The sequence below is a fragment of the Neoarius graeffei genome, chromosome 1 (assembly GCF_027579695.1).
Source record: "Neoarius graeffei isolate fNeoGra1 chromosome 1, fNeoGra1.pri, whole genome shotgun sequence".
In the NCBI taxonomy this organism is placed as follows: Eukaryota; Metazoa; Chordata; class Actinopteri; order Siluriformes; family Ariidae; genus Neoarius; species Neoarius graeffei.
This window is the reverse complement of record NC_083569.1, coordinates 80,175,473-80,192,097: the sequence shown is the minus strand read 5'-3', so window position 1 is coordinate 80,192,097 and position 16,625 is coordinate 80,175,473. Positions and strand designations below refer to the sequence as shown.

Here is a 16,625-nt window from a genome sequence, read left to right as displayed (position 1 = left end):
GCCCATCTGTGTTTCTGCACATCCTAATGAAGCAGTCATCATCGCTAGCGATGGACAGCCACCACTGATTTAAATTCTGTAAGGATGACAGTGGAGCTTTTAGTAAGCTTAAGTCACAGTGGAGTGTGTTGCTCAAGAGAAGTGATTTACACTACACTTTCACACCCCTTGTAATAGAGACCTGTTGTGCTTTGCACAATTTCTGTGAAAGTGAGAACGAGAACATTAATTCTACCTGGACAGAGGAAGCAGTGATTCTGGAATGTGACCTACCACAGCCAGGTGTCCGTTCAAACAACACATCTCAGTGTTCTGATGGTCAGAAAATCAGGCTTGCTTTAACTGAGTATTTGAAAACAAACTTTCCTCTGCACAGACCACTGTTTTAGATGTATGCATTGGCTACATCTCTTTGCATATACAACTATTTTGAGAATGTCAATCAAAATTCTAACATTACAGTCTCCACCTGTTGCATCTTTTTCACATAATTTTTCATGGAAAAACACAATAAAATCATGATACTTTAGTGTGTTTTTATTTACATTTACTACAACAAACAAATTACAAAAAAAGGTTAATGTAAAATTAAATAGCTTTTCAATAACTTTTAAAATATAACTTAAGACAATTGTCACTTTAAAAAACTTGACAACTCACCAAGCAACAAACAAATTTTAAAAAAATCTTAAATAACTTTTACAATTGAATACATTTTAAGATAATTAAAAGTGTCACAAAAATTTGAGAACTCAGAGTTAGAGAGACAGTACTTAACTTTAAAGACAATTAAGTGTCACTTTAGAAAACTTGCAGAACAACAACAACAACAACAACAACAAAAAACTCTGCCATGCTGGCACATTATAAAATGTTTCTAAAAAGAATACAACAAAAGAAATGAGTGTCTTTTCATAGAGGTGCAGTTTCTTCCTGTGTAGCCAGGCCCCTGTGAAATGGTATGCTGCCTGAACAGTCCCTACATGTGGTGGTACACTGGATGATGCTCATTTGGTGCTGGGTACTCATACCCTGTGTACATGCCCAGGTGTGGCACCTGTGATGGGTTCGGTGGCATAGAGGGCCACAAGCTGTGCATGCTGTCCATCAGTGCATTGCTTTGCAGAATGCTGTTCACCAGGCTTTCTTCCATTTTTTTTTATTTTAAAGATATTTGGGGTCAGAGTTTGCTCCAAGAGCATTAAGGCTCATCTAAGGGGGCTTAGTCTGAATACATTGATATACAAACAAACAAACAAACAAACAGGAAAAAAAAATGTAAGCAAGTTGGCCCAACTATTCCTGTGTGTGGAATTGTTCAGATTCCTCAATAAAAGCTTGGACATATGAAAATAACTTTCTATTGTTATCAAAAGAAAACAAATTGGAACCATCTCCTGGGTTTGCTGGATCTGCTCCATCCAGGTGTTCCGCATCTGCTGGATCCTTTGGAAGAGCAGTTCCACATCGGATGCACGGTGCCTCCTCCTCCCTGATGGTGAGAAAGAATTGAAAAATAGAAGAAAGAATTTGAAAAAAAACTTAATTGTATTTATTTACCAAAAGATTGGTAAATAACTCATTATCTGGGCATAGGCAGAGGATGTTGAAACAGAAACCAGCATATACTAGATTCAGACAGAATATTGAAGAACTCACCTGGTAGCCCTTTGCAACTGAGTGCTACTCCTGAATTTGTGGAGCGGGGGTCGTCTCTAACAACTCAGATGAGTCCTCATCGGGCTCCTGTGCTGTCTTGTGCGACTCTGCCTTTGCTGTCTCCTCAAGTTCCACCGCTCCAGGACACTCTCTAGAGAGGGCACAAAAATGAACGCTTAAAATCCAAGTACACTTTCATGCTTAGCATTTGTATTCACTGTAGGCTTAAATTCTTTTCTGGCTAAGATTAACTACACGTGTATCTTCTATGTAACGTTACAACATTAATCATCAACCATCAAATGGTGTATGGATATGGCAAATGTTTGTTGATTTCTCCACATTCATGTGCCAGCTTGCTGTGTATTAATTTAGCTTTAAGGTAACGTTATAGCAACTCATCTGAGACCAAAAGACTGAACCCAATGTCCACGCCATACTCTATGGCTTGGGTCAATGGTCAGTGTACGAGCAGCTCCGCTAATATTTTGGAGTATGGGCAAGAAACTGTATTGTGGCCACTTGTTTGGTTGTTTTTCTTGGTGTTGTAGTAGACCTGTTTCAGGTGCTTCCACTGAAAACGGATTTGCTTGGGCATCCTTTTAAATCCAACGTCATCCAAGTTCCGCCACTTTTTTTAAACAGGCCACCATTCTGTGTTTTTCGACCATCCATGTATTTCAAAATACTTAATTCTTTCAACTGACACAGCATGAACTCTGTTTTTTCATCAGTCCAAAAATGAAGAGGTCTGGACTTCACCATGTTGTTGATGGATGGTTGTTCTCTGTTGGCTTCTTCTTCTGTGTACTGGCTTCTTCTGTTACTTCCAGGTCAAAACCCAGGGTGGGAAGTGTGGAGCATGCGCAGCGCCCCAAGGCCAGTTTGGGTCCAAGTGAACATATACATGCAGGAGTAAGTCAACTCCCAACTGCATTATCTGGGTGTGTTAGTCTGACTTTGAGCAATTCGATTTAGTATGATTTCAGCTGGACTAACATGTTTACATGTATTTTAAAAGTCTGGCTTTAGTCAGATTAACACAATAATTAGATTTTTTCTAATGTCATGTAAATGTACTGAGTGAACACATCCAGACAGTTTGAACACAACAGCTGCTCTTCAGACAAGAGACTGCTGGAGTCACAAGAAACTAGGGTTGACTGATTAAAAAAAATATTTTGGTAACTTAGTAAGTGGCACATTATACATACACTGTGGAACCAAAAGGGTTTGAAAGAAAACTATGGCAGAGTCTTTTTATTTGAATCATATACTTGGTTCCATTTGATCAGCATTGTGTCTTTATTTATCATTCTTCAGCATTGAACAGACACACACGCACACACTTTAAACTGTTGCAAGAAATCTTTAGTGCAAATTAGGTACATCACAAAGACACTAATACAGTGACACAGCTGCTTTTCTTTAACACTCAGTGTTTGAAACTTCACTGTATCCTCAACCAACTGGTTATTAGCTCATCCGGCCAACAGGCGATGAGCTTATGCCATCATGTTGCCTGTTGTCCGTCCAGCGTCGTCCACATTTTATGAAAATCGCTTCTTCTCTCTCAATTCTTCACTGATTTTTATTCTTTTTGGCAGGAAGGTAGGTCTGCCTGGGGTGCATATAGCTTCTACCCAAATTTGCATAATTGCAATTAATAATGAAGATATGGAGTAATTAAGCCCTAATGAGCAGTTTCCACACAAATTGCTTCTTCTCTCTCCTTTGCCGATTTTGATTCTTTCTGGCATGAAGGTAGGGATACCTAGGGTGCATATAACTTCTACCCATCCATCCATTATCTGTAGCCGCTTATCCTGTTCTACAGGGTTGCAGGCAAGCTGGAGCCTATCCCAGCTGACTATGGGCAAGAGGCAGGGTACACCCTGGACAAGTTGCCAGGTCATTGCAGGGCTGACACAGAGACAAACAACCATTCACATTCACACCTACGGTCAATTTAGAGCCACCAATTAGCCTAACCTGCATGTCTTTGGACTGTGGGGGAAACCGGAGCACCGGGAGGAAACCCACACAGACACGGGGAGAACATGCAAACTCCACACAGAAAGGCCCTTGCTGGCCACTGGGCTTGAATCCAGGACCTTCTTGCTGTGAGGTGACAGTGCTAACCACTACATCACCTTGCTGCCCATAACTTCTACCCAGATTTGCTTAATTACTATTATTAAAGAAGTTATGGACTAATTAAGCCTTAATGAGCAGTTCAACAAAAATCCCTTCTTCTCAGTCGATTCCTCGGCATTTTGGATTCTTTCTAGCAAATAGGTCGGTATGCCTAGGGTGTATATAGCTTCTATATATAGCTTGTATATAGTGTGTATATAGCTTGCAACATTTAGTGTGCAAGGTGGCCCACTTTAGATTGTTCCTTCTGGACTAGACGGGGCCAGAGTGAGCTACACCATCATTGATGGTCTCGTTCATTAATTCATGTTCTATACTGCTTATCCTTTGATAATGGATGAGAGATGGGGTACACTCCGGACAGGTCACCAATCTAACACACACAGGAGAGATGAACAACCATTCACCCTCACATTCACACCTACGTATAGGCAATTGAGAATAACCAGTTGACTGAATCCGCATGTCTTTAGACTGCGGGAGGAAAACCACATTCAACTGGCAGATGACCATGCTAACCACTGCACCATCACGCTGCCCGCAGCTGGTTTACTGAGATACAATTCAGTGACATTCATGTATGAACTATCCTTCTTCCTCCTTGTCAAGCACTGTTGTCAGGTCGGGATCCATGTGGACCCTATTGATCCACATGTCATCCAGCTGGATGCCCTTCCTGCCACAACCCTCCCATTTCTGGGCTTGGGAAACAACCATTCACACACATTCATGCCTATGGACAATTTAGAGCCGCCAATTCGCTTAACTGCATGTCTTTGGCCTGTGGGAGAAAACCCACACAGACACGGGAAGAACATGCAAACTCCACACAGAAAGGCCCCCATCAGCCACTGGGCTCGAACCCAGAACCTTCTTGCTATGAGGTGACAGTGCTAACCACTACACCACTGTGCCACCCATACGAACTATTACTTACAATGATCTTTTCTCTCTGTGCTGCTCCTTCTGCCTTTTCTTGGTTGTGGTGCTGACACTCTCTTGTGCTGTGGAGGCACGCTGACATTGCATTTCCTGAAGTTCTTTCTGCAGCAGCAGTTCTTTGTTCTGCGCCTGCAGGAACTGCAGGTGGCGACGCAGAACTTCAGCTTTCTTCATCAGCTGCTGCAGTTTCTTTTGCAGATGAGTGTTCTCCTCAGTCACCTGTTGTATGTAAGAATGCATCCAGAGTGGAACTTCCTGAGAGAGAGAGAAATAAGAACTCAATACTACATGTTGAGATTAGAAATAACATTACATGAACTGCATTTAGCAGACACTCTTATCCAGAGCAACATACAACATACCCAGAGCAGCCTGGGGTTAGGTGCCTTACTCAAGGGCACTTCAGCCATTCCTGCTGGTCCAGGGAATCAAACCAGCAACCTTTTGGTCCCAAAGCTGCATCTCTAACCATTAAACCATGGCTTCCCTGGCTTTACACTCACCTTGTTAATTTTCATGACGTGTTCCTGCACCCTGAGTTTAGACTCAGCCTTGTGCTGCTGTATCTCTCTGATGCTGTTTGCTTTTAGAGCATTTAGAGTCTCAAAGTAATGACAACGTGTAGCCACTACCTCCTGCTCCAGCTCAGCTATACGATCCTGCTGCTGTCGCTGCAGCCTCTACAACACACACACACTTATTCTAAAACCCATATTCCTTTAATTCTTACATTACTGTGGTTAGTCCCAGCAATAATTGTTTTCTGCAAATTCTATCCTTTGAATTAAAATTATTAAGAATTTCACAACTAAAATATCTGTTCACGAGTAACTGTGACCAGTTCAAATTTAAACTTATTTATTTATCAAATGTGCATTTCATTGATTCAGCAACTCAGGACATGTTACAATATTTACACACAGCCTAAAGAACATTCATGAAATCTCATGAAGTTAAAAAGACACAGTAACTATATAAACATAAAGTTAACTATATTAACAGAGTTAATTGCTGAGACATTTTAAATTACCCCTTAAAGGTAATGCACACAAAAAAAGGGTTTTCATGGCTACCTTAAGATCCTCAAGTGTGGCTAAATCAAAACCCTTCTGGGCCACAGCATTCTCCAGATCCAAAAGCTCTTTCTTCCGGGCTACACACACACACACACACACACACACACACACACACACACACACAATTATATCAATCTGCATATTTTTTATTCTTTCTGAAGCTCACAAATTATGACAAATTATGAAAAGTGATGTGAAATTATTTATTTTAAAACTCAAAATCTAACCCCCCCCAACTAATTACTTTCATTTTCCCTCCAAAGGCATGTCTCTAAAATTTTAAAAGTGGGCTAAAGTGTCTGAATGCTGGTAGAAAAGTGTGGTGTTCTCAAATGCCAAAGAGATTCATGGGTAAGTACAGACACCTCCTTACCTTCATTGTTTGGATGTTGGTGGGTTCATATCACACAGTATCATAGCAACCAGCATTTATTCTGATAGCTGACAGACTAGGACCACAACATTTTTACAAAAATATTCTGAGTAAACCTTCAATAAACTTGTTCTGATAATCCCAGAAATTATTGGTCTGGTATCAGCCCTGCAGTCCATTTCAGAATGTGATAATTCTCACATGATCTTCCACCTTATATACTTTATTTAACACCCCCCCGACACACACACACACACACACACACACACACACACAATCTCAGTAATCTCAGTATACACGCAAAAACATTACACACCATTGACCAGCTTCTCATGTTTCTCTATCATCTCCTCTCTTTGTTGACTGAGCTCTTCTAGCTTCTTTTGCGTCTGCTCATTCAGAGCAGCCATTGCATTCTCATGCTTCTGTGTCTTTTCTGCCATGTATGCCACGTAATCTTCCTGTAGATAGATAGAGAGAGAAAGAGAGAGGTGTCATTGTTGCACTATTACAATACAATAATCAGTATACAGAGAGAGATGGATCTTTTTCAATGAACTTGAACTGACACAGCAAATATACGTTTCTTTAAAACAAATGAGACAGAATTTTATAAACCTAATACTGGTTAGCAACATTGGCTCAAACAGTCTCATCTCATCTCATCTCATTATCTCTAGCCGCTTTATCCTTCTACAGGGTTGCAGGCAAGCTGGAGCCTATCCCAGCTGACTACGGGCGAAAGGCGGGGTACACCCTGGACAAGTCGCCAGGTCATCACAGGGCTGACACATAGACACAGACAACCATTCACACTCACATTCACACCTACGCTCAATTTAGAGTCACCAGTTAACCTAACCTGCATGTCTTTGGACTGTGGGGGAAACCGGAGCACCCGGAGGAAACCCACGCGGACACGGGGAGAACATGCAAACTCCACACAGAAAGGCCCTCGCCGGCCACGGGGCTCGAACCTGGACCTTCTTGCTGTGAGGCGACAGCGCTAACCACTACACCACCGTGCCGCCTGGTAAGAACATATCTTTTTTATTTTTCAAGAATTATTATTATTATAGCATTTTGCACAAATTGCTACTGTCATTTTTCCAGTTTGTTTACATTCTTCATCTTTAAGCATTAAAATTTGTTGAAATTTTTTTTAGACTGGTTCAAAGCAGTTTGAAAATTACAGAACTGAAATGTCTGAATTAAATAACTGTCTAAAGCTATTCCATACCTTGGCATGACAAGATGGCACGTTCTACAAAAAAAACAACAACACTAAAGTCAATTTGCGCAGCCAATACGTTTTTAAAAAGTCCTTTTAAAGGTCCCATGGCATGAAATTTTCACTTTCTGAGGTTTTTTAATGTTAAAATGAGTTCCTCTGACCTTCTTAAGTCACCCCAGTGGCTAGAAATGTCATAATGTGTAAACCAAACTATGCCCACCCTTTGTCAACATTTGAGAATGGCGCGTCAAAATGGCGCATTGATAGGCTCTTCCCTTTACTACGTCAGCAAGGGAGATGATCCCCACGCCCCCCCTCTGGATTCCCACCCACTGTATGGATTGCCCGCCCAGCTCAAAAGTTGCCACCATAGATACGTCACTTCAATTTTGTAGTGAGGAGACCACAGAGGACACAACAACATGGCACCACCTAAGCAAGCGAAACATGGAAATTGCGCTGTACATGGATGTGACAACACAGAAAGGAGTATGTTTTTACTGCCGACGGGAGAGCCCCTGAAGACACAGTGGCTTAATTTTATTTACTCCAATAATACGCCGTCGAGTCTACCTAAGACGGTGTGTTTGTCGGAAGTATTTTCCTGATGAATGTTTCCACAACTTGGGACAGTACAGGGCAGGTTTTGCACATCAACTGTCACTCAAGCCTGGGTCCGTACCAAGCATCCCTGCCGCATCAGCCACAAACACTGAACAAGTAAGTGTATAACTGTTAAGTCGTTTTGCCATGTTTTAAAATCGGTGCGTTAGCCTTGCAATGGCTACATTAGCTGTGCAGCTAATCGCTTCCTGCAGTTAGCCAGGTACTCTGCGCTATAAAACCAAAAAGCATGCAGCATGCTCTGTTAAACTGAGTTTAGTCTGGAAATTGGCTGTAACTTATGAGCTTATGTTTGACTATTGCTCCGCAATGCATGCCTTCTGTTGGATAAGCGCTATGTTGTTGTAGTTGCTGCTTCTATCCTCTTTGGTTAATGAGTGCGTGTTCAAGCCTAGGGTATTATACGTTCGTAAACTACCACTCCAAACACTCTCACTCTCTGTTCTCTGTGTCACGTTGAGTTTACGAAAGGAGTCCGAGGGAGAACGCCCCCACCCTCTACCCTTCCCCGCCTCCATGCTTCTCATTAGCAAAACGACGCACTGGGAAAAGGGCTGAAATGGGGCTTTCTCCCAGGAGGTTATATCTACGTGCCGAGGGTTCATTTCGAGAAAGGCTGCGGATATAACATCCGGAAACCTCCACGAGCCCGTTTAAAGCATCAACAAACCACCATGCCCTGGGTCCTTTAAGTGGAAATGATTTTGATAGATGTTTTTTTTTTTATAAAGTTTTGATTTACTGAGTTTGCAAAAAAATGAAAATAAAAATGCTGTTTCTCAAAATGCAGTGAATGTGGACAGAATGAAACAGTTATTCCACTCAATCTCATTGTACATGGCTTATAGCCAACTCAGTGCTATGTGCCTCATCGGCTATCAGCTCATGCACGACTCGATTTTGTGGAATAACTGTTAATTATACTACCTGAAAGCATTCAGTGTTGTTTTGCCTTAGAGCATATTCAGATCATTTTAAAATGCATCTTAAAAGCACATGTTAAAAACCTGGTCCATCTGTAAAGTCTTTAGTAAAATTTTGAATTTGTTTTTCAATTTTTTTTAACATTTAAACTTGCAGACAAGTGTGACAATGAAAATCTTTCTACTAAGACTGGTGAGTGGAATGGATTTTGCCAGCATGCCACCTTTCTATAAAAACCTGATAAGAAATGTTTTATTTATGTAGGAAAACACTGGGATTTAACCTATACTGTAAAACACAACTTTCTTTTTTTTGTATCTCTAACATTATATCTCAAAAGGTATTTTAAATAAACACAAACAGCAGAAACATTCGGGTAGTTCTTCAGTAACAGAATGACATTCACAGCAAAATGGTAACTTTTTGAGTTGCAGTACTCAAGATAATGGTATTAAATAAAAAATTTGACACTGTATCGGGTATCTTTTGACCCTAAAATAGCAGAGAAAATTGGCTGTTTAACTCTGAATGCAAAATCTTGTATGAGGAAGGAAAAGTTAGTAACGGAATTACATCAGAAAAAAAAAGAATTTTCATTTATTAAAATTCAAAGCAAGATTTCTTTGAAGTGACATTGCTTAAACTGGGGTGATGATTTTAAATATGGTTTTCAGTAAATTTTTCCTTGGATTCCATACATTAGCAATATCACTGAACTGACAAGGTGTTGACCTCTCTTGCTGAAGAATTGCCCATTATCTTACCACTAAACTAATAAGCCCAATGTGAATCTCAGTTATAAAAACATAAAAAAAGACTGGGTTTATTTATTTTAAAAAAATCCATTCCAATTCGGGCGGCACGGTGGTGTAGTGGTTAGCGCTGTCGCCTCACAGCAAGAAGGTCCGGGTTCGAGCCCCGTGGCTGGCGAGGGCCTTTCTGTGCGGAGTTTGCATGTTCTCCCCGTGTCCGCGTGGGTTTCCTCCGGGTGCTCCGGTTTCCCCCACAGTCCAAAGACATGCAGGTTAGGTTAACTGGTGACTCTAAATTGACCGTAGGTCTGAATGTGAGTGTGAATGGTTGTCTGTGTCTGTGTCAGCCCTGTGATGACCTGGCGACTTGTCCAGGGTGTACCCCGCCTTTCGCCCATAGTCAGCTGGGATAGGCTCCAGCTTGCCTGCGACCCTGTAGAAGGATAAAGCGGCTAGAGATAATGAGATGAGATTCCAACTGGCCAGATGAACAGTTGTTGTAAGGTCTCTGCTGCCCTCTAGTGCACAAGTGTGAAAGTGCTCTCGTGCTGATTTTAAAATAATTCATAAACAGGTACAGTATTGTTTCTTTTAATATTTCACTGAAATGATAATGTACAAACATTTTCATTTAGTGAATGTTTGCTTAAGGTTTCTCCTTCCTCTGACTGCTGACATTTCTTAAAGCAATAACAGCAGCACTTCTCATCCTCCACAGTGTTTTGTGAACCTTTATGACTCTCTGCAAAAACCAACTTTCGATCTCTCCACTATCACTTCCACTTCCTTACCTCTACTTTACCACACTGTTCCTACTCAATATACTCCAAAACTTACAACACATGAATGAAGTGCATCATTATTCACCATATGAGACCATATCAGTTTGCCTAAGTCGCATTTTGGCCAGTGCTCTAGATCTGTATTTATTAAAGGTAGACTGCCTTTCAGATTTTTCAAGTTTAGGTCATAAAAAGAATTTTCTCTGACACCCAATTATTTTTGTTTAGTGGACTGAAAGCTACTGAATTCAAATCACAGACTTCCAATTTTATTAATTAAAAAAATAGAACAATGAATGAATTAAGGGCCATGTGGCCCTAAATTCTCTGCTATTTTTTCCGCTTCACCATGACCCAATTCAAGATACTACGTCATATATCACGTGGTGGGCTTTCCCCATTCACGCAAGGCATTGTGGGATACAAATTTGAAACAGGAGAGGAAAATGGAGGACGTGAGTGCATGAATGAAACGTGAAAGACCGACTACAGTCATGGAAAGCGGAAGAAAAGATGTTATGTTGTGAAAGTAAGGAAATGCAGGACCAAATTAATAATGAAGAGTTTATAACATCAACGAAACTGACTTCACGTTAAAACTGTTAATATTATAGTCATGCTGTCTGTTGTTGCCCAAATGAGGATGGGTTCCCTTTTGAGTCTGGTTCTTCTCAAGGTTTCTTCCTCATGTCGTCTGAGGGAGTTTTTCCTTGCCACCGTCGCCACAGGCTTGCTCATTGGGGATAGATTAGGGATAAAATTAGCTCATGTTTTAAGTCGTTCAAATTGTGTAAAGCTGCTTTGCGACAATGTTTATTGTTAAAAGCGCTATACAAATAAACTTGACTTGACTTAATAAATATCGGCAGTCAGCGAGCACCTCGGTGTGATCAGCTGTTCGTTTAGCGACAGAATGATGTAACTGTCAGTACACGGTCAAAGGTAAACCTGTACATGGCAATAATGCAACATTGTGGATGTCTGTTGCTGTAAAACCCCAAAGCAGAAGGAATAGAAGAAGGTAAACCTGCGCATGTGCACACGGATTTCCTATCTGCTTGACTGCGCGAAGCAAGTGATTTCATGCACATTATTTGCTCAGGAATCCCCTCAAATTAAATAACTTCCCAGCCAGAGAAGGGCCTGGTTTTTTTTTTTGAGATATTGCAGAAATAAACATATATCACAATGACCAAATTTCAGAGGGAACTAAATTTCACCGATTTTATGACAATGAAAGGCCATCTAGCTTTAAGTACTAACAAGGAACTGATGTTGTTTTGCTGATAATGAGTCTCAACACACATTTTTGCATCACAAAATGAAATATGAAGTGGTATCTCATATTCTATGACAATTCAGTTAACCAAATAAAAAAACAAACAACAAACAAGCAAAAACCCTTTTGAGCTTAAAATAACATGATTTGACATTAAATTAACACTAAATTTGTTTTCCTTCTCTGTGGACAAATAAAAATGTGTTACTTGGTTTTGTCATCAAATAACATATTTCAATACTGCATGTGCCATAAGCCAGAGTGTATCTTCTAGATGACTGGTGTGTGTGTGTGTGTGTGTGTGTGTGTGTGTGTGTGTGTGTGTGCGTGCACGCGCGCGCTCACAGTCTCCCTGTTTATCTTGGCGATTTCATCCTGAAGACTCTCTTTATATCTTCGTCTGAAGTTGACTTGAGTTAAGTTCCTTAAACTTCAAGAAGCATTGTTTAATTTTTAATGTACAATGTCTTGCAAAAGTATTCATCCCCCTTGGTGTCTGTCCTATTTTGTCGCATTACAAGCTGGAATTAAAATGGATTTTTGGTGGATTAGCACCATTTGATCTACACAACATGCCTACCCCTTGGTGTAAAAGACCTTTTTTTTTTTAAATTGTGACACAAACAAAAATTAAGATGAAAAACAGAAACCTGTATGCAGTCAAAGTGTCATATGATCTGTCGCATGAAGTCTGCATAAATCAACCTGTTCTGGAAAGATCCTGACTCTGCAGCACTACTAAGCAAGCAACATGAAAACCAAAGAGCCTCCAAACAGGTCAGAGACAAAGTTGTGGAGAAGTATAGATCAGGGTTGGGTTATAAAAATATCCCAAACTTTGAATATCCCATGGAGCACCATTAAATCCATTATAGTAAAATGGAAAGAATATGGCACCACTACAAACCTGACAAGAGAAGGCCGTCCACCAAAACTCACAGACCGGGCAAGGAGGGCATTAATCAGAGATGCAACAAATGCACCAAAGATAACACTGAAGGAGCTGCAAAGATCCACAGTGGAGATGGGAGTATCTGTCCATAGGACCACTTTAAGCCATACACTCCACAGAGTGGGGCTTTATGGAAGAGTGGCCAGAAAAAAGCCATTGCTTAAAAATGTTTGGAGTTTGCCCAACACATACATGTCAACCTTTGGTCAATCAAACCTGTATAACCAACCTCCAAAATCCGTATTTCCCTTATAAAATCCGTATAAGATGCAAATTAAAATAGTTTACCTAAAATTTGAATGATAATTAACAATGATATATCCAAGTTACTTTTTATTCAATATTAATAACAATAAACCTACAGAATGAATACAAAGCTCCAATGTTTGACAAAAACACAAAGTGTTATCAGCGTAGTTACGAAGGAAATACTTCGTTGTTTGGAGACAGGTTTCACTGAGCGGCTATTATGCGCGAGACTTCATATTAGCCACAAAGTCAGAAAAATCTGTTTGTAAAATACGTTATAATGACCAAATACAATGAAAAGTATTTTTCCAGTCTCACCTGTGAAAGGTAATCCCATGTGATCTCGTTTGGATGGTAAACCTGTTGGTACAGTTAAACGCAGCACATGAATGAGGCATCTTTATTCTCAGAATCGCCACTTTGCCACATCCAATTTGGCGGCGAGGATGACGTATGATTCTACGCAGAAGGCGGCGTCTATGTTTATATGTCTATGACTTCCGGGTTGGCGGGATTCTCGCAATGTGGTGTGCGCATGATCAAAAGTGGAACGAAGTCTCGCTACCACAAGATAACGCACGATTTCATAAGACTCTTTACTGGCTGTCGTGGGAATTGATTATAGCTCTAAATAAATAGGGGAGAGCGGGGTAAGATGAGCCAGGGGGTAAGTTGAGCCACTTGACATTTTTTTTTCAAGAGGTAATATCACTCTAACCATAAGAGCTTATCAATTATTTTTTGCTCAGATAGTAACAGTACACTTTGAAATTTGGTATGGTGTGTAGACTGGAAGCAAAAATGGCTTTAACATGTAGTTATGATGAAAAATGTAAAAAGTGGCTCATCTTACCCCGCTCTCCCCTATTGAAGTTTTTTTTAAAGAATCCGTATAACTTTATTTATACGCCCGTATACTACGTTTATTGAATCAAATCCGTATAAAATACGGACATTCCGTATAGGTTGACATGTATGCCAACAGCATGTGGCAGACTTGCCAAACACATGAAAGAACATTCTCTGGCCAGATGAGACGAAAACTGAACTTTTTGGCCATCATGGGAAATGCCATGTGTGGTGCAAACCCAACACCCTGAGAACACCATTCCTACAGTGAAGCATGGTGGTGGCAGCATCATGCTGTGTGGATATTTTTCATTTGCAGGGACAGGAAAGCTGGTTAGGACTGAAGGAAAGAAGGATGGCACTAAATACAAGGCAGTTCTGGAGGAAAACCTGTTTGAGTCGGCCAGGGGTTTGAGACTGGGATGAAGAGTCACGGTCCAGTAGGACAATGACCCTAAACCAGGGGTGTCCAAACTGAACCATAAAGGGCCGTGTGGCTGCAGGTTTTCATTCCAGCCATGCAGCAGCACACCTGACTTGGCTCATTCAATCAACTGAACTGTCTTCACACAGTCAAATACTTGCAGCCACACCCACCCTTGATTAAAGGGTGGGTGTGTCAGTTGATTGAATAAGCCAAATCAGGTGTGCTGCTGCATGGCTGGAATGAAAACCTACAGCCACACGGCCCTTTATGGATCAGTTTGGACACCCCTGCCCTAAACATACTGCTAAAGCTATACTGGAGTGGTTCAAAGGGAAACATTTAAATGTCTTGGAATGGCCTAATCAAAGCCCAGACCTCAATCCAATTGAGAATCTGTGGCATAACTTGAAGATTGCTGTACACCAATGCGACCCATCTAACTTGAAGGAGTTGGAGCAGTTTTGCCTTGAGGAATGGGCAAAAATCCCAGTGGCTACATGTGCTTAAGCTAATACAGGCACACCCCAAGAGACTTGCAGCTGTAATTGCAGCAAAAGGTGGCTCTACAAAGTATTGACTTTGAGGAGTGAATAACTATGCATATTCTAGATTTCTGTTTTTTCATCTTAATTATTGTTTGCATCAGAATACAACAACACTTTTCACCTTAAAAGTGGTAGGCATGTTGTGTAAAACAAATGGTGCTAACCCTCCAAAAATCCATTTTAATTCCAGCTTGTAATGTGACAAAACAGGACAAACACCAAGGGGGATAAAGACTTCTGCAAAACACTATGTATGTGAGAGAGAGAGAGAGAGAGCAGTAAGGATACAGTTGGTAGACTTTTTCCTTGATATTGTTGACTTTTTCAGTCAGAGCCTTATTCCTGAGAATAAAAAAGATACCAGATGCTGTTAGACACACACACACTTCATATATATAATATAATATAATATAATATAATATAATATAATAGGGACGCTGCCTTCCTCTTACTCTCTTTCTAACTGCGCTTCTCTTTCTGCGTTCTTTCCCCCGTCATTTCCCTTCTTAGATCCTCTTTTGCCTTTCGGAGGCATGTGGAGTGATATTTATTTGCAGTGATAAAAAAAAAAGTAGATAATTTACTCCTCGTTGAGTTTGGTGAGTTAGTTCGCCTGTTATCTGTCTCGACTCTGTAACTAAGCAACGGTACACACTGAATTCGCGTTTAAACACTACCGAAGGGCTGCATTTGAAACAACGTCATAAGACCTGTTGCGTCTGTGACACGCGCCTTCTCGCGAGCGCAGCGCGAATGGCGTCACTTCCGGTTCAGCAGCACGACAGAGACTTAAATCACTGATCACTCCGTAAAATATCTGGAGAACTCATAGCTCAATCCCTGCTGGAGAGACGAGTGAAGCCGTCTGGCCGCCATATTACCACACCCGTTGTGTGTACAGTACTTGGTTTGTGTGTTAAAACTGTTGTATCCGATCAAATTTTCCCCAAGAAAAGTACTTCCTGACTTTTAATTCCCTTTTCATTCCCTCCTCTTATTTTCTCAACTTTACCCCATTCCTTACATAGGGTTGCCACCATTCAGAAATGAAAATAAGGGCAGCCCACCACGGCTCCTTGTGGCCATGGCCACCACGGGCACGACTCCCATGGGGTGGGGTGCCCGCAGCAGTGGTATGTTTTATTTTGCAGGTGTTTTTAGTAAAGGGGTGATCAAGAAAGCAATTATTCATACTTAAAGCTTGAAATGCTTTATTGCCAATGCTGTAAAAATGTATAATGTACAAGTGGGCAACAATGAACTTTTTAAAATATAATCTAAATATACTGAGAACTTAATATCACTGTAAATGTAAGTGCATAACTGTTCTTGGTGTAGGGACTCTCTTTGTGAACCTTGGGGACATTTTTACTTAGAGAGGAAAAAAGAGAACAAAAAACAACAAAAACACAACAAACATGTATGTCTGCTTATTATTAATGTCAGACAGCCCACCGTCCGCCACTGAAAACACTCGCCGACAGACTTTACAGTTTGCTCTGTAGTCGTCTCCACTCACGCTGTCCAGCCAAGGATGTGCCTCTTCCCACTCACGTCTGTATTTTTGTAAGCGTTTATGCTTTTGAGGATGTGGTGGAGTCGCGGGTGCAGCAGACATTTTTAAAAGGCCCGGGTTTTTTGAGCAGCGCCGGTGTGTGTTGTCTGTCTCTAGGCAACCGTGACAGCGCCACACGCAGTGACGCAGGCAGCCAGGCACAGACGCACAGAGCGTGACACAGAGTGGAGGGGTTTGTGTCCTGGGTAGATCCTGAACGGAGTATTTCCTGTTTTATTTTGTTCA

At 41.0% G+C, this 16,625-nt stretch overlaps 1 protein-coding gene across 1 annotated transcript; it reads right to left on the bottom strand.

The window, feature by feature from the left end:
• Positions 1-801: 801 nt before the first annotated feature.
• Positions 802-15,502, bottom strand: LOC132888989 (uncharacterized). Its single transcript, XM_060925089.1, has 9 exons — positions 15,277-15,502; positions 15,113-15,166; positions 12,148-12,202; positions 6,524-6,668; positions 5,832-5,911; positions 5,262-5,438; positions 4,754-5,013; positions 1,660-1,810; positions 802-1,492 (listed from the first exon to the last, which is right to left on the bottom strand). Exons 1-8 carry the CDS (start codon positions 15,357-15,359, stop codon positions 1,684-1,686), a joined length of 981 nt encoding a protein of 326 aa, XP_060781072.1. The 5' UTR covers positions 15,360-15,502; the 3' UTR covers positions 802-1,492; positions 1,660-1,683.
• Between the last annotated feature and the right edge of the window lie 1,123 nt (positions 15,503-16,625).

Coding starts and splice junctions, on each gene's coding strand:
- LOC132888989 (XM_060925089.1), bottom strand. CDS start 15,359: ATGCCTCCGAAAGGCAAAAGAGGATCTAAGAAGGGAAATGACGGGGGA. Junction 6,669..12,147: donor CCAAGATAAACAGGGAGACT/GTGAGCGCGCGC, acceptor ATCTATCTACAG/GAAGATTACGTGGCATACAT. Junction 1,811..4,753: donor CACAGAGAGAAAAGATCATT/GTAAGTAATAGT, acceptor TGCCCTCTCTAG/AGAGTGTCCTGGAGCGGTGG.